Source organism: Paecilomyces variotii (genome assembly GCF_004022145.1).
Source record: "Paecilomyces variotii strain CBS 101075 chromosome Unknown C8Q69scaffold_1, whole genome shotgun sequence".
Classification (NCBI taxonomy): Eukaryota; Fungi; Ascomycota; class Eurotiomycetes; order Eurotiales; family Thermoascaceae; genus Paecilomyces; species Paecilomyces variotii.
The window spans coordinates 312549-331646 of NW_021167140.1; the positions used below are offsets into that span (position 1 = coordinate 312549).

A 19098-nucleotide genomic window follows, 5' to 3' on the forward strand; every position below is an offset into this window, starting at 1 on the left:
GCAGTAAAAATACATGACAACGACATACAACAAAGCCAAAGAAGAAACTGGTTTTGAGAAGACCACGTCTAAGAATATGCGCAGTGGAGGTATTTTAAGAAAGAACACCGAAAAGAGATGAGAGATATGGACGTGCAACGACTGTGTGCGCCAGGCAGCGAATGAAAAGAGTATCGCTCAAGAAAATCACTAAAGTCAGAAGAAGAGACAACAGTAGGCAATAAAATGCGAAAGAAGGCCAGACACGACGGTCATGGACTAGTACAGGCTAAAGAGAACTGTCAAAAGGAATCATGCCTTCGTTTCGAGGACCTGCGTTAGGACAGTAACGGATGTCTTCAAAGTCTCGTCGGACCGGCCGCAGATCTTCAAGAACAAGTGATCAATAATACGATCGAGGCCCTTACGAACCTCGATGCTGCGCGAGCTTATGAGCCGTCCAGAGAAGCGCCCGTGAGAGGGGTTTTGGAATTGGAGTCCCAGGGTAGCTCGCGCCTTTTCCGGCACACTATCTAGGCGGGATAGTGTAGTGGTTCCCGCGGACAGAGAGCTGTTGCGGCGATGTGAGCCAGCCATAGATACAAGATAGTTCCGTGCGATCAAGGTAGCACAAAGAGACCCAAGGAGAGGTTCCTTAATTCCCGGAAAGATCTTTCGGAAAGGTCTGAGCAACGCTTTCTCGTCGTTTTGTCTCAGGAGGATAATCACCGGTGAGGTGAGAGTCAATGGAGAGGCGGGGAAATTCTTCACCGACAGCTCAAGCTGGTCGAGTGTCCATTCGTAGTCCCACCACTTTTCGAGTGTTTCCTGATCGCACAGATCCTGGTGGGTTGATATAAGCGGAGGGCTTTGAAGTTTGGGACTTGGGGGCTTCGGGCTCTGGTCCTCAGCCGGGGAGCGAGGGTAGTTATCATAGGATGAAGTGGCCGGGGCTTTTACTGCCCATGGTTTCGTGATAGCAGTGGGCGACTGTGTATTTAGATCAAGGTCAAAAGTACCGATTATGTCGGTCTCTGCGATATCGCTCAATGCATCGTCGTCCTCGGTGGCACGACTATTTTCAGACGAGCGATTCGATTGAATGATGTATCCGCTATCAGGAATCTCAGGCGGTGTATCCGGGCTGAAAGCGGATATCTCGTAAGGCCGCTGGTTGGGAGTCGACGGTCTCCGGGCAGATAATGCCATGTGAATTGGCACTGAATAACTTGTGGCGGAGGAGGAGCGCCTGGAGATGTCTACTAATTTTGGTTTCGTCTTGCTGGCAAGAGTAGCGTATCTCTATCATCATGTGAGCACCAATCTGAAAAGCGGAAGAGAAGAATAACGTACCACCGGTTGCTGGTTAGCAATCTGAGTGTCAATCCGTAGGTTAACAGGCTTGCGACCCTGCTGCACTATTTGACACTTGCGCCGATTCATTTCCTTGGTCTTCCCATCAAGACGATCTGGTGTCGATAGTGGTACGCCTTGGAGCCAAGTTTCACAGTAAGATAGATTGGCTGGAACCCAGCTTGCTTCACTCGAGAAAGTATCGTTCCGAGTTCGTGTCTTGGTATCACCGGAGGTCCCAGGAGAAGTGTCATATTCAGTGGACTCAGCAGGCGGAGAGGCTACTTTGGCAGTCACTTCCGGTGCAATGTCATCGGTCATCTCATTTCCATCCTCTCGCTTGATATCAGACTGCTGATGCTCCACAACGGTTGGTGTTTCCATTTCCATTTCCACGTCCGATACTGCCTTGCTTGTTGCTAGCTGTTCTTGTTTTGGTTCGTAAGTGCTATCAGCACTGCCGACGCAGCTCTTTCCATCACTCGAATAGCTCTGGATAATTATGGGAGAACTTCGGTCACTCTTTACATCAAACTCGAATTCTGAACGCTCGACCGGCGACGACGGACCCAGCATCCGTGAGTCTGACAGACTAGGACTCGGAAGTAGACCAAATGACTCGAGAGCTCCCACTACCAGATGCTGATCTGAATGACATGCGCGCAGGGTCGGAAACCTGTTCGGGGGGCTCTCTTTCCTGCTCCCTTTCCTACTGCACCGGGTGCTTTCGAGAGACGGAGAAGTCGGCAGGACCAGCTGGAATGGTTCCTTCATTTTCCGCACTGAACGAAATGGAGATACCCAGATGTTTCCTCGATATGATGGGTGCCTGACCTGTGAGCTGGGATATTCTCGTTGTTCTGAGCGGTACACTGTTGAAGGGAGAAACGAGAGTGAGCCTTGTGATTGTTTACTCCGCCGTGAGTAAGTGGAAGATATTGAATATGTCGGACTGCTATCGTGCGCCATGGTGGATTGTGTGGCTGTCTAGCATGGCTGGGTTAGATTCACGTGGGAAGTGCTGGGACGAATCGAATCTTGCATTCGAGTATGGTTCTCAACGTCTATGGACGGTATATCGTACAAACGACAACAGAAAAGAAGCAAAGATGCAGTATGGACAAGGCAAGCAAGAAGTGTAAGTTCAGGTGGCTACCTAAGGGGGATAAAACACCCTTATACACGCGTTCCACGAGCCCCTGGCCTTGTCAAGGGCGGACGATCTGGACGTACATGGTATCCCTTTGGTAGCGAATCCATATACTTCAGCAATGAGGGAAGGGGACCATCTTGGCAAGCTAAAACGCATGTCCTTGCATTCCTGGAGGAGTGTCACGGCCAGGTGTACCGAGCCATTGGCCAGGCCAGGCTGAAGCACTGCCCGGAGGGGGGCACAACTATGTCGATAGTTGACTATTCCATCTTCGACGGTTCGTCTCGGTTGCTGGCACACCTCCTCGAGTGACGCAGAGACGGGCCAGAGTAAGGGCGTGCTGAGTGTCACGCTGCCTAGTCAAACGATCCGATGCAAGATGAGCTGATATCACTAGAGACACCCCTTGCTTCCTGCCGCCATCATACTCGGAGGGGGCAGCGCGTCCATCCACGCGCCCGATCTCTCAAACGGGCGTTCCCGCGTCGATTCCAACGTGATGGCAGAAGGTCCATGCGGCTCGTCAGATTCACAGTGAGACTCTGAGATGCTTTCTGGCTGCTCGTGGCAGTTGAGTGTTTACTGGAGGCAGATGGTATGTTTGAGATGTCGACAATCTCACCGGGATGACTAAGCTCTATAGAGAGCTCCTAGTTAGTTAGTTAGGTAGTTAGGGCTGAGCAGCTGGAGAAACGACACACAACCAGGGACCGTCGAACCCCTCCATACATCCAACATAGAGTTCGATCTCTGCAGTAGATCGCAGGCTGGTTCAAACTTATTCTCCGCTGTCAATGGTTCGGTGATGTATACTACACTTAGTGGTCTCTGAAGCTTGCGATCTATCACCGCGCGAGCAAACATTGCAAACACCGCCTTATCGCAGCATCGCATTATCGTCTCCGCTAAAAAATTCCCGACGAACTGGGAGATATTATTCACGTCCTTTCGAGAGCCGCCACGCGCTACAGGAGCCCTCGATGCTATCTGAGAGCTTCTTCGCGGCGACCTTGGCGTCCTCCAAGACGCCAGGCTCATCGACACTCAAAGATGTGGGGGTCTCAATCCATGAGCTCCAGCCGTCGCCCGCCTTCCGCTCCGGCTTCAAGAAAAGCTCCTCTTCGCCCAATTGCCTGGCTGTGAGCCCATCACACGTGTTTGCTGCGCAGGCGGAGAAGGCCGTGGTGCATGTCTACAGTAGGGAGCGTGGTGGTCAGGAAGCTACCATTGCATTTCCGGAGCGGATACGCAGTCTCGCGATTGCAGGAGCGCAGGGAAGGGAAGTACTGATCTTGGGAACGGAGGGAGGACGGCTGATCTTGTGGGAGGTAAGATAAGACACCAACTTGATAGATCATGATCGGGGTGAAAAATCTGACTGAGCAGTAGACTTGCACGGGACGCCAAGTATCAACCTCCGCATCGCATCTCCAACCGGTCACGGCTCTAGTTGTAGATGCAACGTCCAACTTTATCCTGTCGGGTTCCTCAGACGCCAATATCCATGTCTGGTCCATATCGCGGCTTCTCTCCTTTTCTAAACCTTCTGCCACAGGCCGAAGCAAACAGCCGGCCAATGGTCCTTTCCGAACCTTTTTGAACCACCGCGCCCCCATCACCTCTCTCGCAGTTGGTCACGGCAGCGGTAGAGCTAGCATTGCCATCTCTGCTGCCAAGGATAATACTGCCATAGTATGGGATTACCAGACTGGACAGACATTGAGGACATTCCTTCTGCCGTCTGTAGCTCAATCTCTGGCAGTTGATCCCGCGGACCGCGCCTTCTACGCCGGTTACGAGGATGGCAGTATTCAGATAATCGATTTCTACAAGAATGCATCCATACAGCATCCCCTGCATGATGCAAGCCTCCAGTCGACACCCGCGCAGCTATCAGCTGAAGAGCGATGGCTGCCACCCTCAGGGGATTCTGGCGCCGCGGAATGTCTGACTCTTTCCTACGACGGGATGACTCTCCTGTCCGGACACCGTAGTGGAAAGGTCCTGTCCTGGAATATCGCCAAGGGGAAATATGCTTCAACGGTCACGGACCTGACGCACCCAGTGACGAACCTGCTTATGCTTCCACCAAGTGGTCTGCAGGGCGCCTCCACAGAACCGAAGGTTGCGACTCATAACATCGTCAAACCCCGGTATGACCCTAGCCTGGCTGATTCCACATCGACAGCCGGCATAGTCCCAGCAGACTATACGTTCAACACACACATCTTATCTTCGTCTTCACCATCAATAATATCTAGTGCGGGCGACAAAACCACACAGCTGGACCTCTTCTCTGAAGCCCTCACACATCCCTCTTTTCCCGCGTCTTTGATAGAAGAGGGCCTGGCAGAGCTCTCCTTTTTCGAGAAAGCCGGCAGCAACACTTCTCAGCCACAGAACTATACCTCCTCTGTTTCCGCTGAAGGCACCTCCACCGTTAGCGATGCCGCTCAATCTTCCCGTATCCAGTCTCTGGAATCCGAACTTGCTGCAGTAAAACAGAAGCTTCTCACTAGTGAAACTGCCCGTCGCTCCACATCGTCTGAGCTCCTTCAGTTGCAATCCGACCTCACGCGCTTGAAAGATCACAGCAGTGCGCTACAGCAAAGACAGGAACGGAGCGAGAAAAATAAATTAGCGCGGCGAGCGCGGAAAGAAGAGCGGGAGCGGGAACGCCGCGAGGCATGGTTCGCGGCGGAGAAGAATGGTAAAAACGGCGATCGAGCAATGCGAAAGACGGAGATAGATAACGGCGCAGAGACCAGTGACACGGGAGACCTGAGCAGTGAGAATGAATGATTGAAATGATAATCTCATTTAGTTTGAGCTGCAGCTCTGATTAGGGCATGGTCGTTCCTGGTTCTACAAAACGCATATGATCATCACATTGGTGTCAGTTTCGAGATCTACATTACTTTGGCTTTGTTATGCACTAGACACTGAGAAAGAGGAGAAAAATGAAAGGCGGCTACGGATTCTGGAAAAGTTGGTGCTGTTGGAGTTTTCCATTTTGTTTCATTTTTCTCGTTTTATTCAAATCTTATTTCCACTTTTGTATAGATATACCAAGTGTATAGATCTCGCGGCCCTCATACCTCAATAGATTAATGATCTGTCAAGCAATCTCCCAATCCAATCAGAACAACAGCTTCATGGTATCTTATCTTTGAGCAATTTGCTAGTCCATACTTTTAGCATCGCAGATCCTCCCATCCAAACAATAATACCAGACGGAAGAAACAATGTCATTATACCAACACTACTTAATGCCCATTCCGCCTTGTTTCACATTTCACAACTTCAACGCTTAATAAATTTCACAAACAGGTCGAGCAAGCGAGCAAGTTTCAAACCTTACTGTTTAGACTCGTTTCAATTCCTGAAAAGCTAATTTATTTCACAAAATGGAAATTTCGAGACGATGGTCCAATGGCCAGTGGAGACTGTTACGCGAGGGGGGGAATCTGATATAGCAAGCAAGCAAGCATATATAAAAAGAAACTTTTTCGGCATGTGGGAAAACGTTAACACGCCTTCCTCCCTTCTTGGAAGAAAAAGAAGAGACAATTTTTGCCGGCAGAGGCGCGAGGAACGTTGAGTGGCAAAGAAAAAAAAAATCAAGTCGTGCCACGCGATAGACAAAGTGACATTTTGTTGCTTTTCCACGCGAGGACAGGTGAAGCATACCGAACCCCCCTGGCTGGAATGTCGGGAATAATGCCTCGCTCCCTTGGAATGGAAGCAAAGAAAGCTACCGCGTCTCCCGCTGTCATTTGCATCCAATGTACGGAGTAAAATGCCTAGAGTGAAGAGCTGGGGAATAGGGTTTTCTAACGCTGTCCGTTGTTGACAACAAACGGTCGTAGACCCATCAAGCCTAGCCAGAGGGCTTCCTCCGTGCGGATGGTGCGACTGCCCTGGCCTGGGAGGATGTTGATCCAGTAATCGAACAATTTCTCAGCGTCCGCGGGCATGATTCCTTTGTCTAGGAGCTCTTTGTCGGCTCGAACTGCCTCTTCGATGCCTGCTACGCCGCCGAATAGTACGAGGAGATGTTCGTATTTCGCTAAGGACGGCTCCGCCAGGACATCTGCGATGGATGCACCGCGCTCGGAGGTTCCGAACGAGAGGTCATAACCTCCATCGAACGGACACTCCGTGAAGACTCCAGAGAGTGTGTGTGTTCGTCGAACGCTGTAGCCCCAGTAGTATCCGGCCTCCTCTCGCGGTGCGTTCGGGTCGACGGGCTCAGCGTCCTCGGGGGTATCTTTCGATGGAAACTTGACAGTCACGCGTGCCAGCTCTGGAATTTCCATCTCGTGCAGAACAACGGGCTGAGAGAGTCCTGTCTCGATGATGGTTGGTTTGGATACACCATCTATTTCACGCCCTCCCCCTCCCGGTTCGGGACTTCCTCCTCCTCCTCCCCCATCGTCGTCACTTTCTGGTACAACGACACCTTCACGATATTCGCACCACTCATTGGCACGCAGGTGATGCGGCATATCCAAACTAGGAAGCACACCAGCCAGTTTCAGGTTCGGATGCATTGGAAAGAGGTGTTTGCGAAGGTAGGGTGGAGTCTCGAGATAGGCGAGAATGTGGGAGAGAAAATGGGACGGGTCCGTAAAGGCCGTGAATTGCTCTGTATGGAGATCATCGACACGAGTCTTGAAAGCTTTCGGGTCGTCGTCAAAGACAATAACTTCGTCGACACAGAAGACTGCGAGGGCACGTGCTATCATACCCGCCAGGTGTGTCTTCGTCTCCTGGGATTTCGCACTATTCAACTCATTAGAAACAGCTCGTATCCAAACGGGATTATATAGAAATCCAACTCTAAATCTATATATCCAACTCACTTGGCGATAATGCTGCCTGGTATCGCGACGCTCAGCGTATGCTTCCTTCCGCCGGTAGGGACAAAGAGCGCGGTCGGCTTCGCGGTGTGAAGATCCCCATTGCCCGAATCAATGGAGGTCTTGCGACGCTATGAAAAGAACACAATAATATTAGCAATTGACTCGAAGATAATATCCTCTAGCTGTTCGCATACCTTCGTTTTCGGAATAGCCATGGGTAAAAACTGGTAATAATATGCGGTAGTTGATCGACTGTAAATTCTTTAACAAAACCTTTAACTAGAAAGGCCGTTAAAAGCTCCACCCTCTCCACCCTTAGCGGCGGCCCCCACGGTTCGCTCGCGGGAGTGGCTTAAGAGGCGTTTTATTAGTGTCATCGTGACCGCTACAGTCACCTCAATCATAATGATCAATGGTTATTGTAATCTGTCAGTTTATGTCGGTGGTCTAGCGATGGAGAACAGTCTAGGTAATGTGCTCTTCAGGTTTAAATCTAGACCTGCAGGTGCTAGTCTTATTGAGCTTTCAACTATATGACATTTGCGGGCTGTTGAGCAGACAAATCTGGTGCAAAGGGTCTGGATGAATCTTCAAGCATAGAATATTTACATCTACATCGTATAAGTCGGATGAACTGAGATCGAAGATAGGTTTGGAATATGTAAGTCTTGTGTCGAGGATATATTTAACTTTAACACCTTACTAGAGATCTCTAGAAATGCGTTTCAAGAATTCGCTTGCTGTTTATAACAAGAGTGGCCAGATACTTATGGATATACTCCAGCTTGGTCTTAATATGCCCCAACGGCAGTCGATCCCTCGATGCTTGTCTCTCCCGCCAGTTGCTTTGCGATCTTTACTCCGGCACTAGCTCCGATCCTATCCGCACCGGCTTGAAGCATCCGTACACAGTCCTCTGCCGTACGCACTCCTCCACTAGCTTTGACCTTGCAGCCCTTTCCAAGTGCATCCACCGTAGCTCGCATGAGAGACACATTCTCAACGCTAGCTCCAGAGCCATTAAATCCAGTGCTCGTTTTGACAAAATCTGCACCGGCAAGACAACTAATCACCGATCCAGCTATGATCTGATCTCTGTCCAGCTGGGACGTTTCGAGGATGACCTTGAGCCTGATAGGCGAAGGAGCCGCCTTGCGTACAGCGAGGATGTCTTCATAGACATCGACAAACTTCCCTTCCTTGAGAAGCGGATAGTTGAGTACCATGTCTAGTTCTGAAGCTCCCTGTCTCACAGCCTCGAGGGCCTCGTCCACTTTCTCTGCTGTCCTGTATGTCCCCTCATGGAAACCGACAACTGCCGCGACGCACACCTCGGGCGTGTCTTTGAGGTTCTCTACGGCGCGGCGGACATGGTTGACGCGGACGCAAACAGAAGCGAATTTGTATTCTTTTGCCTCTTCGCAAAGAGTATCTATTTCAGACTCTGTTGCTGACAGGCCTAGGAGCGTGTGGTCAATAGTCCCAGGGATGGAAGATGGAGAAGGAGCAGGTCGGTTGGTGAATGTTGCTGGGAGGGAGTCCTTGATAGATGAAATCGTGGCAGCCCACTCTGCATTTGTCGTGGGAATCGACATTTCTTCGCGGTGTTATACTGAATTATGTCAGAAGTTGGAAAAGGATATAGAGGTTCAAGCGGTAGCTAGGCAAGACTGCATTGAATCACAAGGGGCCCGTGTAAGACCAATGGCCACGGCAGGAAATAGGCGATCAATTATACATGCATAACATTGAATATAAACATAGCAGGATGTCATATATATACGACAAAAGAAAAGAATGGTACAATAAGAACTGTGTCAACAGCATCAAAAATTGCGGGGAACCGACAACCTAGACCAACAATCCATGTACAGAACGTTGTGAAGACCCAACTGAGAGGACTTACGAACCTAAAGTCTTCCGAGAAAAGTGCCCTGATGGCTAGTTCCTCTATTCATTCGAATTATGCTTCTTGCTCTGCGGTGTTGTTCCGTCCTGTTTGGTTTTGGTTCGCGTCTTCGAGTCCAGTTTGTCCCGCGCGAAGGTTGTCTGCGTGCCCCACACTTTCTCCCCGGTTCCTGAGAATCTCGGTCTATATATACGCCAGATCAGACTGCCTCTATATTTTTGTGCTATAGATGAAATCGCAATGATAAGCGATTACGTTCCTAGTAAATACCTTAATGAAATTTATGATAGATGGTATCGATATGACTATTGTGTCTGCCGTTACTGTCTGTATAATCTCTGTATCAAATGACTCTTAGATACAAGGCAAACCTAGTCGACACAACTGGCGACTATATCTTTTGGGCCCTGCTGTTTCGGGATCCCCTCCCCAAAACAAATTCATACAACCCTTCTTCCAGCTCGATTAGTAGATCCACCACAATCGCATCCATAGTTGGCAGGAGTTGTGTGAATAAAGTAGCGGCTATGCCACTTTCACGGTCAATCCACTGCGCACAAGCAATCGTTAGAATAACATCATGGCCTACATATATGATTTGCGACGAAGGCAGTGAAAGGTTATACTAACCCAATGAAGATTTGGCAATCCAGCCCAGCTGACTGTCCCTTTTCTCCTTCGACCTGGGATATCTCGCAGGGTAACGGTCCCAGCTAAGCAGTGATCCGCCTGGTCAACATCATCTGTACCCCTCGCTCCAAGAACTCGCCTCATTTGTCTCCCAGCGCCCACAAGCATAGATGAGCGAATAACGCGTGTCAATTGAGGTTGAAATAATACGTGCACACTGCGTTCAGTAAGAAGTCCCTTCCCTCCTTGGAGCAGTATGGTCAAGAGTTTGATGTAGTCGTCTGCTGTGCCGAAAAGGCCAATACCACCTAGGTCGTTCTTCCGTGGATACTCGAGCGTAACCCGACCTGGGCCAATGTAACTGTCGCCACTCTCTGTACGGATCCGCGCTCCCATTTCGAGTTGGGGAGGTAGTTTATGACGGTTCTTTTCGGGGTGGAATGTGGTGCACGTAGCACCTATTTTAGACCATATATTCGCCTTCATGTACTCTTCAAGAGTGGTATTTGTCTTCCGTTCGATCTGATAAGATTAGTTGAGTGCAATTATGTAAATGATAAGTGCATGGTATACTAACAATCACTCCTGCCCAGTCCAATCCACCTCCATATGCCCAAGATGTCCCCGGTTCGAAAATAAGAGGATGGTAATAACCGTCCTAGATCCAGAATGACTTGTCATGACAAGAGCTGAATAAGTCACAGTAGGAGAATGAGGGAAGACATACCATGCTTCCGCAGAATGTGTGAGATTTCCGTTTGTTCGACTTAGACCATTGTTGCAAAAGAGGGCTTGAGTGATCATAACAAAGGCCTGAAGTGTGGCAGAGTAAATCCCTATATACGACCGGTAACATTATTAGCTCATGCTAAGCCATTCACTTGGAAACATATGCATGTAGCTTCTCATCTCCATGGTCTAATTACTTGATTGTTATTTCCGTCTTGGCTTTCTCCGTCCTGAAGCCAGGATATGGCTTCCCTCCTCCATTGGATCTGGATGATGGGACCCCATCGGAGCCCTCAGGGGCAGATCCACTAGAGGTGTCCTGGTCATAAAGCAAGATGTCGATGTCCCTCAACTCAGGAAGCGTATCGCAGACATTTTCATCTAAACTAGCAAGACCCTTTTCAACCAATTGCATCATCGCGACCGCAGTGACAAGTTTCGTCAGAGATGCTATCCAACATAGTGACGTTGGATGTACTGGGGTGTCATTTTTAGGATCGAGCTTTGACTTTCCAGCGGCGCGGCGGTATATGATCTTTCCTGTTTATGATTAGCCGTTAAGCATATGATAGCCTACTATTCAGTAAGAACTGAAGACCACAGTCGAAGCCTTATGTTTTAGGAAGAAGGGGAAAGGGTTACCAGAATGATCCACGGCTATAAACACCGCTGCGTGAAGCGAACCAGTCGTGGGGTTTGTAAATTTATCCAATGTCGCGTCTAATCTCTCCATTATTTCGAAATGTATGTATGTTGTATGTTGGATGTATGTACCTCGCTTCAAGGATAATGACTCGTCGGTAGTAGTCCACCAGATTATATGATAGTGTTTATTTTAATGTAACAACGCGCGAGAGTATACCATAGCAATGGTTTTCTTTGCGCTATTGAACTCGGCACTAGTTAACTAGGGTGCGGGCGCATCACAGATGTGCCTCGGTTATTACTTATAGACTGTGTTATCAGACTGGAGTGCTGATATTCAGCGTTGCTTTTATTCTGTCAGAGAGGTGCCTACAATACTATCGAACCATATTTCATGATATCAGCACACCGCCGACTTATCTTCCCTGTATCTTATTTTATGCTACCTCAGAAAACACTCTGTGATGCGATGCAGAAACAGAAGACCAAGGCCGTCGGTTTTTCTTGTGACTGTTACATATGCCAAGCTCGAGGGGAAGATATCATTTGGACAACTACAGTTTCGTATTTTTACAAAGCATCTGATCTTGACCCATGCATTGAGTAACTACCGCAAGACAAACAAACATCCTAACATATCTATTACAGGATGTTGTATTATATCAACGGTGCTCCTTCCAGTAGCTCTTGGGTTACATCGTTGAGACTAGGTAAATCCGAGCTTTTAATCTAGATAAAACAAACGAAGACAAGGAAACAGGATGCAGAAAAGTTCTCTCATGGCTTACTCGCTGGTTCACTCACTTCCATAGTCAGTACTTTCGGTCTGCAAAGTAGAAAGAATCAAATAGGACAATTTATAATAACTAAACGCATGGTATCCGTAACGTAGCCTTTCGCATGGAAAGATCAAACCCCCGCAGTATCCCCAACATGCCACATAATAGTTGCATTTCCCTCTTATCCACAGCTCTTGCACTCAGGGCCTCTGATATCATCAACTCTTCCAATTCTCCTGGGACCACCACCGCCACCACCAGGACCGCCGGGACCGCCTCCTCCAGAACTACCACCCCATCGCGGTCTGTTATTGTAGGAATTGCCTGATCTTCGAATATTGAATTTCGACTCCTCTGCTGCTTTCAGGGGATCAAGCTAACACCAAACAAAACAAAGCGTCAGCTAATCATTATCCCGGACATAACTATAAGACAAGACACGACAGGTATGTCGCTCGGAATTCACCACCGGATATCAAACTTACCGAAAACAACGTCACGAAATACAGTCCGAAGAAGAAGTAGACATCATCGATCCAACGGATAATGCGAGTAGTGAGCGGAGGACTGCGCAGTATATCGTTAGCTGTAAACTGTCCTACTATTCTCTGCGATGGGACCGCGCTTAGATGCGGTTTCTAGGCGACGATCCCGAGGAAAGCCAGCGGGGAGTCCGTACCTTTCTAGGACTTGTCCGTTGGAGATGTAGGGTTTTCCGGGTTTTCCGGGGGTCGACATCGTCGCGAAGACTATCTATGTTGATTTGGTAAAGAGATGAAGAGTATCCTGTTAGGATGTGTCTTGGGCGTTATCTGGGGAAGGCGATGCAGGAGCCTGGCCAGCGGCGGACCCTCTTTGTTAAGGCATCATCAAAGGCCAAGCCTATTTGGGTTAGTCTGTTTTATTTCAGTACCAAGAGCTGCAGGGCCGGATTTCTTGATAGTGTTATTTTCTCTGAATTAGGAGATGACCTCGTAGGAGGAAAGATTACAATCTTGCAGCTATATCTGATGTAATACCGGGGTGATGTGCCATTGACATTACACAGAGTTCATAATGAGCATTAGGTAGGTAGTTACAACTACTGGTATGGCGCCAGATAACCCGAGCTGACAATTCAGTGGGCGCCTTGCATGACATCTCAATTCATTAACTGACATTGTAGCAATAAGAACTCCACTTAATTCTGCGAATAAATACGCCTCAGATCAAATGAGATTCCAATACCTGATGGTAGAGTAGTAGACTCCCAGAAGATCACGTGATCATACGCGCTTACCGCCCTGGACTGTTGCCGCCCGCCAGCTGGAGCTTACCCAGCAGGCAGTGCTGCCGACGTACCTGAACAGACGCCGTAAACCTCCCTTCGAGCTCTCGAATTGCAACCCCTCCACAAGCAGGCAACCGCCAAATCTCACACCATCATCGCAGTTGGGATACACGGCCCTCATCAATATTAGATACCTCTATCACCCCAAGCTGCAAGTGATCTCGACTGAACAGGTGACGTATCGACTCTCGTCACCATGTCGGAAGGCCCTCTCTTCAAGCCGGAGAAGGACTTCTCCAAGGATGCCGACAAGCTCATTCCAGAGGCGGAGGCGCTTGCAAAGGTGTGAAAAGCTTCTTCAGCTTCGAAGTCGTCCCCATACTGACCAGCCATGATCGGCAGACGGACGTGCAAGCAGCCATCGACAAGCTCTTGGTGTTGGAGAAGCAGGCAAGACAGGTAGGCTCTCTGAGAGCTGGTATAAACTGTAGAACAGTGGCTGACTATGCGACACGACAGGCTTCGGATCTTGCGACTACCTCTAGAATCCTCCTCACCATTGTTACGCTAAGCAAGGACTCGGGCGACTGGGGCTTATTAAACGACCAGGTTCTCTTGCTGTCCAAGAAGCATGGACAACTCAAGCAGGCCATCACGAAGATGGTGCAGAAAGTGATGAGCTTCCTGGATGAGACACCTAATATGGAAGTGAAATTGTCCGTGATTGAAACCTTGCGGACGGTGACGGAAGGAAAGGTTGGTTTACAGCTGCGGATCGGCGAAAGATCTCATGTCGCTAACAAGGATGATAGATTTTCGTTGAGGTCGAGAGAGCTCGAGTTACGCGTATCTTGTCCGACATTAAGAAGGCTCAAGGCGATTTGAATGCCGCTGCGGATATCCTTTGCGAGCTGCAGGTGGAGACCTTCGGGTCCATGAGCAGGAGAGAAAAGACGGAGTTCATCCTAGAGCAAGTGTCACTTTGCATTGAGCGAGGAGATTGGACACAGGCTGGAATCCTGAGTCGCAAGATCAACAACAAGAAATATTTTGCCCGCAAACCCAAGAAGTCTCCCGAGCAGCTCGAGAAGGAAAAGAAGGAGGCTGAGGAAAAGGAAAAGACTCGCGAGCCTGATGAGCCGCCAGCAGAGGTTGACGAGGATGTAACGGATCTGAAGCTGCGTTACTATGAGCAGCAGATTATCCTTGCCAACCACGACCACAAGTACCTGGAGGTTTGCAAGCACTACCGGGAGGTTCTGGACACCGAGTCTGTCGAGAACAACCCGGAGCAGCTCCGTGCCGTAAGATTTCCCGCACTCTTGGGGTGACTTTCTCTCCGCTAACCATGGACCACAGGTTCTTGCGAGAATCATCTACTACATTGTGCTGTCTCCCTACGATAACGAGCAGTCCGATCTGCTGCACCGTATCCAACAAGATAGCCGCATCTCTGCGGTACCGGTCGAAGCCCGTCTGATCAAGCTGTTCACCATTTCTGAGCTGATGCGCTGGCCCATGGTTGCTGAACAGTTTGGTCCCCACCTGACCAGCACCGACGTCTTCAGCGCCCAGCCGAGTGGCACTTCCGATGACCAGGCCTACACGAGATGGCAGGACCTGCGGAAACGCGTGATCGAGCACAACGTGCGTGTAGTGGCCAAGTATTACACTCGCATCCAGATGGGTCGTCTGACGGAGCTTCTGGATCTGAACGAGGACGAGACGGAGAAGTACATCAGCGACCTGGTTACCTCCAAGACAATATACGCCAAGATCGACCGTCCTGCACGAGTGATCAACTTTGCCAAGCCCCGTGATGCGGATGATGTGCTGAACGAATGGAGCAGCGACATGAAGAACCTGCTGGATCTTCTGGAGCGCATCGACCACTTGATCACCAAGGAGGAGATGATGGCGCGGATTTTACCGACTCGAAGTGAGAAGGCGCGGGCTCACTAGGGCTTTTGATGAATGGATGAGGGCGGAATGCGGGCATGTAAAATAATCGCATTGTCGGGCAGTCAGGGGGTTGTAGCCAGACGCTATTAAAGTAAGACCATGCGACAAATTTTATGATGAATTCCAATGTCTATTCGATTCTGTATGGTGTGCCATCTAAGCATCACCCCGTAACCGTAACAAACAGTAGTTATGGATGGATACTAAAAGGGAACATCCATATCCTCGACCCTCTCCTCCGCCTGCGGGCCCTTCTCCGTCTGTCCCTCCAGAGACTTCCGAATAAACAACACCGCGGCGTCCAGATACGTCCTCTGACTCGGCAGAAAATGACCACCAGGATGCCAAACAACCTTCCCTTCCTTCTCCGGCTCTCCCGCACACGCCTCGATCAGCGACCTACTCCGACCCTCATCCACGACACTATCCAACGAACCCAACACATGCAACACCGGCGTCTGAATAGCCGGACGTTCATAAAACCCACGATACCTCGGCCCCGGCGCGCGAAACCCACTATAACACAGCGCAAACTTCAACGGCGGATGCGACACGTTCTCCGACACAAAGGACTCTGGAAACGGAATCCCAGCCACATTCTCCTGTAACCCCAACCCATCAGACGCGATCTTCGCATCAGTAAAATACTCAAATGCCTCTTTTCTCCCGGGTTCCAGCAGACTCGCCACCATGGCAGCTAAAGCTGCGCCTTGCGAAAAGCCAATCACGCCATCAAACGGCCCTTCTGTCCGAAGCACTTTGGCGACAGTCTCTAGGCCGTTTTCTAGACCGATGTATTCGGGTGGATTGGAGGCCCGCGAGATCCGCCACCAGCTGTACGCTTCGGGTTTGTCTTGCTCTTGCTCTTGGTTCTGGTCGTTGTTGTTGTTGGTGCTGTCGTAGCCGGGGATGTCGTCGGGGTTGAGACGGCGAGGACCAGTGGGGTAGGAGAAGGAGACGTCGTGTAAGGGGAAGGATTTCTGGAGATGTTTGGTGAGAGCGCGGGTTTTGTTGTAGAATAATGTCCCGGATTGGGTGTAGCCGTGGAGCATGAGGATCTTGAGAGGTGGTTTGGGGGGTGTCATGGTGAGTGGTGATGATTTGAGGATCGAGTTTAGGATAGTTCTGTATATAAATGAAATAAAGATAACCCTCTCGTGTATTCTAAAAGAATGCCTTGAAACGAATGAACGTGTAGTTAGTTGTCGAAACAGCCAGCTATAGGAGAGAAATAGTCAAGTCGTACCAATGCAATAACTAGTTAAATTAGTTAATAATAATTCCCGCTGGGAGTTTTAACTAGTTCAACCAACTGAACTAACCAACTAACTAACCCCGATAAGATAAGACTCCCTCCATCTCCCAACGAGAAAGAGAGAACGAGAAAGTTGAAAATAGCGTCATAAGTTTCAACCGTCGTCATCGCCATCTTTGGTTCTCTTCCTTTTTTTCTCCTTTCATTCCACATTCTCTCTGTTCTTGTTTATTTCTTATCTGTCCACATACATAAAAAAAGAAAAGAAAAGAAAAACACCATGAGCGAGGAACTTCTTGACTTTAACGCAGAGCGCGTGGATCGCCAAATGGCAGACTTGTTAGAGTATGTTTTTTTCTTGTTTTATTCCCCTTCCCCCCTCTTCTTCCCCTCTTCAATGCTGGATGGATGGATGGATGGGGGACTATGTCATACTTTCCATGCCATTCAGTATACTTCCTTTTCACTCACACAACATACCTATTGAACATACCACTCATAAACAGCTCTTTCTTTCTTTTTGTCTTCAAAACCCCCCTCCCCCCAATAAAACATCCCTAACAGAAAACCCTTAAAAACAATAGCCAGCCAGCTAACCAACTCACCCCCAAAACACTCCCCCTCCCCCCTTCCCAGGGTAGGCACCAGGGATCGGGGCCCGGGGGAGCGTTTTAACGGGTATTATTGAACACCAACAGCTCCTTCGAATCCCACCCACGCATGCAACCACCAAACGTAAACCCAACCATCTTCTTCCTCTTCGACTTCGTCCGCAACACCCACCGACAGCTGAAGACGATCGATTTGGAAAGCGTCCGTGCGGGAGACACGACCGCGCGCCAGCAGGTGACTGAGGTGTTGGCGCGGAATCGGTTCGCGAATGAATTGATTAATGATAAGACGGGCAAGTTGGCCATGATGACGGGTGATGATCCGAGGAATCCGGTCGATTTGGGTCCGGATATTAAGGCGAAGGCGCAGGCTTTGTTGCAGGTTTGAATGAAGTATTGTTATATTCGATTTATGCAGAACGGACCAAAAAAGATTGGGGGAGGGGGGGAAAGATGAAGACAGACAATCCTCCCCAGTATATGCTTGTATTGTCATGTTATGTCATGTCATGCTTCCGACTGAAAATGGATCTTCAGGTCGTGGATTGACAGAAGCAGAACAGAAGCAAAGGAAGAAGAAGAAGCTTCTTTTTGATAATCGCTGAGCGCTAGCCAAACGATATATCATACTATAGTAGTTACCACGAACAAGTCCAGGAAGAGCGGGCTGCTCAGAGCCAGACAATGTAGATACATAAACTATCAGTTTTCGTCTACGTCTAAAATGCCTTTCATCTTGTCATGCAGTATCGATCGATACTCAGGCCAGTCCTTCATTCCTAAGGAATATCCATTCTGATCTCGCCTCCTCCCCGACCGGGTGTTGGGTTAGACTCCCCATGGATTATACTCACTCATGTAGCATGATCCGTAAGTATGCGTTTCTCAGTTTGATCCAGATACATATAGATATCTATAACTATAACTATATCCATAGTTAGATCCATGTCTTATTATACAAGATAAGCCCAGTTAAGTCGAGGTATAGGTTCTGCATGAGCTGAATTATATGCTCGGGGTGATGCGTATCAAAATGGAGATGGCAGGTCCGTAGTTCTTTATTTTGGCGGGGAAGTGGGCTCTGCTGTGTCTGTCGGAGGGGTCTAGCTTATCCCAATCCATTCTAGCATGTCTATACATACCATATCTGGGCATAGGGAGGACTGTGCATACGGGCAATGCTACAGCATTAATTACATCATGGTAGATGGGTCAGGCCTGGGTCGAAACAATTTACGCTATCTACTCTTACAACGGCAGGCATCGGGAGACTACAGACAAGACGACAGAGGACAGGTCGCTTGATTCATCCCATCGAACAATACCTAACTAGCGTACAGATACATCCTTGCTGAAACGGACAGACGGACCCAATGGCAGAAAAACATGTATCCTTGATGGACGCCCATCTCCACTACAAAATGTCTTTTGCCAATGGTTGTCTGTCCACTTGCACCGCCGAAGGATTCCTCTGCGGCCTCCGAAAGCCATACGCCATCCTCTCTTCCTTATCCAATACCGCGGAAGATCCGTCCCCCGGTGTATCAGACACTGGCAGAACGAGAAAGGGAACAGACGTACAACGGCTGCAAGAGCGCATGAGAGAAAAAAAGATCTGGGCAAGATATTGGGGGTAAAAAAAGGAAAACACGCAAGTCGATATTAGATTGAACCCGGTTGACTCGCCAGATATCCGGAACCTTCATTCTCTCTTTCTCCGTGAGAAACAGTTTTAACATTTTTTTCTTTCATGATTCATCCGATAAAGTATTTGGTATTTTGGGAGGAAAAAAGTTTTGCTTTCGTTTTCTCGGGTGAAGCTTTGGGGCGATGATTCCATCTTCTATCTGGATTCGGTGACACAGACATCAAGGAACACGCAAATCAATCATCGAGGAAGGAAAAACTGTGTTTTAACGCCATGGTTGCTTTTCATCGCAGGGGGTCCGTAACATTTG

At 49.0% G+C, this 19098-nt stretch overlaps 9 protein-coding genes across 9 annotated transcripts; 3 read left to right on the forward strand and 6 right to left on the reverse strand.

Moving 5' to 3' along the window:
• Positions 1-291: 291 nt before the first annotated feature.
• Positions 292-2301, reverse strand: C8Q69DRAFT_502468 (hypothetical protein; the record flags this gene model as incomplete). The annotated part of the gene is made up of 2 exons (XM_028632399.1): positions 292-1281; positions 1333-2301. The coding sequence occupies 2 exons, from the start codon at positions 2299-2301 to the stop codon at positions 292-294; spliced, it is 1959 nt and encodes a 652-aa protein (XP_028488562.1).
• An 853-nt stretch (positions 2302-3154) lies between these two features.
• C8Q69DRAFT_3881 (ribosomal assembly complex component Ipi3) lies at positions 3155-5598 on the forward strand. Its single transcript, XM_028627630.1, has 2 exons — positions 3155-3813; positions 3875-5598. The coding sequence occupies exons 1-2, from the start codon at positions 3466-3468 to the stop codon at positions 5285-5287; spliced, it is 1761 nt and encodes a 586-aa protein (XP_028488563.1). The 5' UTR covers positions 3155-3465; the 3' UTR covers positions 5288-5598.
• Positions 5599-6202: 604 nt separating this feature from the next.
• C8Q69DRAFT_3987 (putative RNA methyltransferase) lies at positions 6203-7743 on the reverse strand. The gene is made up of 3 exons (XM_028627814.1): positions 7545-7743; positions 7351-7478; positions 6203-7270 (listed from the first exon to the last, which is right to left on the reverse strand). The coding sequence occupies exons 1-3, from the start codon at positions 7563-7565 to the stop codon at positions 6319-6321; spliced, it is 1101 nt and encodes a 366-aa protein (XP_028488564.1). The 5' UTR covers positions 7566-7743; the 3' UTR covers positions 6203-6318.
• A 271-nt stretch (positions 7744-8014) lies between these two features.
• Positions 8015-9116, reverse strand: C8Q69DRAFT_4073 (deoxyribose-phosphate aldolase). The gene has a single exon (XM_028628150.1). It carries the CDS (start codon positions 8943-8945, stop codon positions 8142-8144), a length of 804 nt encoding a protein of 267 aa, XP_028488565.1. The 5' UTR covers positions 8946-9116; the 3' UTR covers positions 8015-8141.
• A 437-nt stretch (positions 9117-9553) lies between these two features.
• Positions 9554-11511, reverse strand: C8Q69DRAFT_449137 (putative esterase). The gene is made up of 6 exons (XM_028629343.1): positions 11261-11511; positions 10816-11158; positions 10617-10725; positions 10467-10547; positions 9890-10411; positions 9554-9809 (listed from the first exon to the last, which is right to left on the reverse strand). The coding sequence occupies exons 1-6, from the start codon at positions 11349-11351 to the stop codon at positions 9651-9653; spliced, it is 1305 nt and encodes a 434-aa protein (XP_028488566.1). The 5' UTR covers positions 11352-11511; the 3' UTR covers positions 9554-9650.
• A 584-nt stretch (positions 11512-12095) lies between these two features.
• C8Q69DRAFT_4144 (hypothetical protein) lies at positions 12096-12861 on the reverse strand. Its single transcript, XM_028628334.1, has 3 exons — positions 12722-12861; positions 12528-12609; positions 12096-12418 (listed from the first exon to the last, which is right to left on the reverse strand). Exons 1-3 carry the CDS (start codon positions 12778-12780, stop codon positions 12224-12226), a joined length of 336 nt encoding a protein of 111 aa, XP_028488567.1. The 5' UTR covers positions 12781-12861; the 3' UTR covers positions 12096-12223.
• Positions 12862-13366: 505 nt separating this feature from the next.
• On the forward strand, positions 13367-15376 carry C8Q69DRAFT_4131 (putative proteasome regulatory particle subunit). The gene is made up of 5 exons (XM_028628318.1): positions 13367-13655; positions 13715-13771; positions 13832-14068; positions 14125-14616; positions 14672-15376. The coding sequence occupies exons 1-5, from the start codon at positions 13569-13571 to the stop codon at positions 15272-15274; spliced, it is 1476 nt and encodes a 491-aa protein (XP_028488568.1). The 5' UTR covers positions 13367-13568; the 3' UTR covers positions 15275-15376.
• C8Q69DRAFT_4132 (dihydrofolate reductase) lies at positions 15377-16614 on the reverse strand. The gene has a single exon (XM_028628319.1). It carries the CDS (start codon positions 16357-16359, stop codon positions 15478-15480), a length of 882 nt encoding a protein of 293 aa, XP_028488569.1. The 5' UTR covers positions 16360-16614; the 3' UTR covers positions 15377-15477.
• On the forward strand, positions 16615-17845 carry C8Q69DRAFT_4133 (hypothetical protein). Its single transcript, XM_028628320.1, has 2 exons — positions 16615-16874; positions 17228-17845. Exons 1-2 carry the CDS (start codon positions 16810-16812, stop codon positions 17526-17528), a joined length of 366 nt encoding a protein of 121 aa, XP_028488570.1. The 5' UTR covers positions 16615-16809; the 3' UTR covers positions 17529-17845.
• The last annotated feature ends 1253 nt before the right edge of the window (positions 17846-19098 follow it).

Bases quoted from the DNA above. Each gene is read 5' to 3' on its own strand.
- C8Q69DRAFT_4073 (XM_028628150.1), bottom strand. From the start codon at position 8,945: ATGTCGATTCCCACGACAAATGCAGAGTGGGCTGCCACGATTTCATCT.
- C8Q69DRAFT_4132 (XM_028628319.1), bottom strand. From the start codon at position 16,359: ATGACACCCCCCAAACCACCTCTCAAGATCCTCATGCTCCACGGCTAC.
- C8Q69DRAFT_4133 (XM_028628320.1), top strand. From the start codon at position 16,810: ATGAGCGAGGAACTTCTTGACTTTAACGCAGAGCGCGTGGATCGCCAA. The intron at 16,875-17,227 runs GTATGTTTTTTT...GAACACCAACAG, and splicing joins CAAATGGCAGACTTGTTAGA to CTCCTTCGAATCCCACCCAC.
- C8Q69DRAFT_3881 (XM_028627630.1), top strand. From the start codon at position 3,466: ATGCTATCTGAGAGCTTCTTCGCGGCGACCTTGGCGTCCTCCAAGACG. The intron at 3,814-3,874 runs GTAAGATAAGAC...ACTGAGCAGTAG, and splicing joins GACGGCTGATCTTGTGGGAG to ACTTGCACGGGACGCCAAGT.
- C8Q69DRAFT_449137 (XM_028629343.1), bottom strand. From the start codon at position 11,351: ATGGAGAGATTAGACGCGACATTGGATAAATTTACAAACCCCACGACT. The intron at 11,159-11,260 runs GTAACCCTTTCC...AATCATAAACAG, and splicing joins TATAGCCGTGGATCATTCTG to GAAAGATCATATACCGCCGC. The intron at 10,726-10,815 runs GTAATTAGACCA...GGTCGTATATAG, and splicing joins AAGACGGAAATAACAATCAA to GGATTTACTCTGCCACACTT.
- C8Q69DRAFT_3987 (XM_028627814.1), bottom strand. From the start codon at position 7,565: ATGGCTATTCCGAAAACGAAG. The intron at 7,479-7,544 runs GTATGCGAACAG...TTCTTTTCATAG, and splicing joins TGGCTATTCCGAAAACGAAG to CGTCGCAAGACCTCCATTGA. The intron at 7,271-7,350 runs GTGAGTTGGATA...TGAGTTGAATAG, and splicing joins CCAGGCAGCATTATCGCCAA to TGCGAAATCCCAGGAGACGA.
- C8Q69DRAFT_4131 (XM_028628318.1), top strand. From the start codon at position 13,569: ATGTCGGAAGGCCCTCTCTTCAAGCCGGAGAAGGACTTCTCCAAGGAT. The intron at 13,656-13,714 runs GTGTGAAAAGCT...CATGATCGGCAG, and splicing joins AGGCGGAGGCGCTTGCAAAG to ACGGACGTGCAAGCAGCCAT. The intron at 14,069-14,124 runs GTTGGTTTACAG...CAAGGATGATAG, and splicing joins GGACGGTGACGGAAGGAAAG to ATTTTCGTTGAGGTCGAGAG.
- C8Q69DRAFT_4144 (XM_028628334.1), bottom strand. From the start codon at position 12,780: ATGTCGACCCCCGGAAAACCCGGAAAACCCTACATCTCCAACGGACAA. The intron at 12,610-12,721 runs GTACGGACTCCC...TATACTGCGCAG, and splicing joins AACGGACAAGTCCTAGAAAG to TCCTCCGCTCACTACTCGCA. The intron at 12,419-12,527 runs GTAAGTTTGATA...GTTTGGTGTTAG, and splicing joins ATTTCGTGACGTTGTTTTCG to CTTGATCCCCTGAAAGCAGC.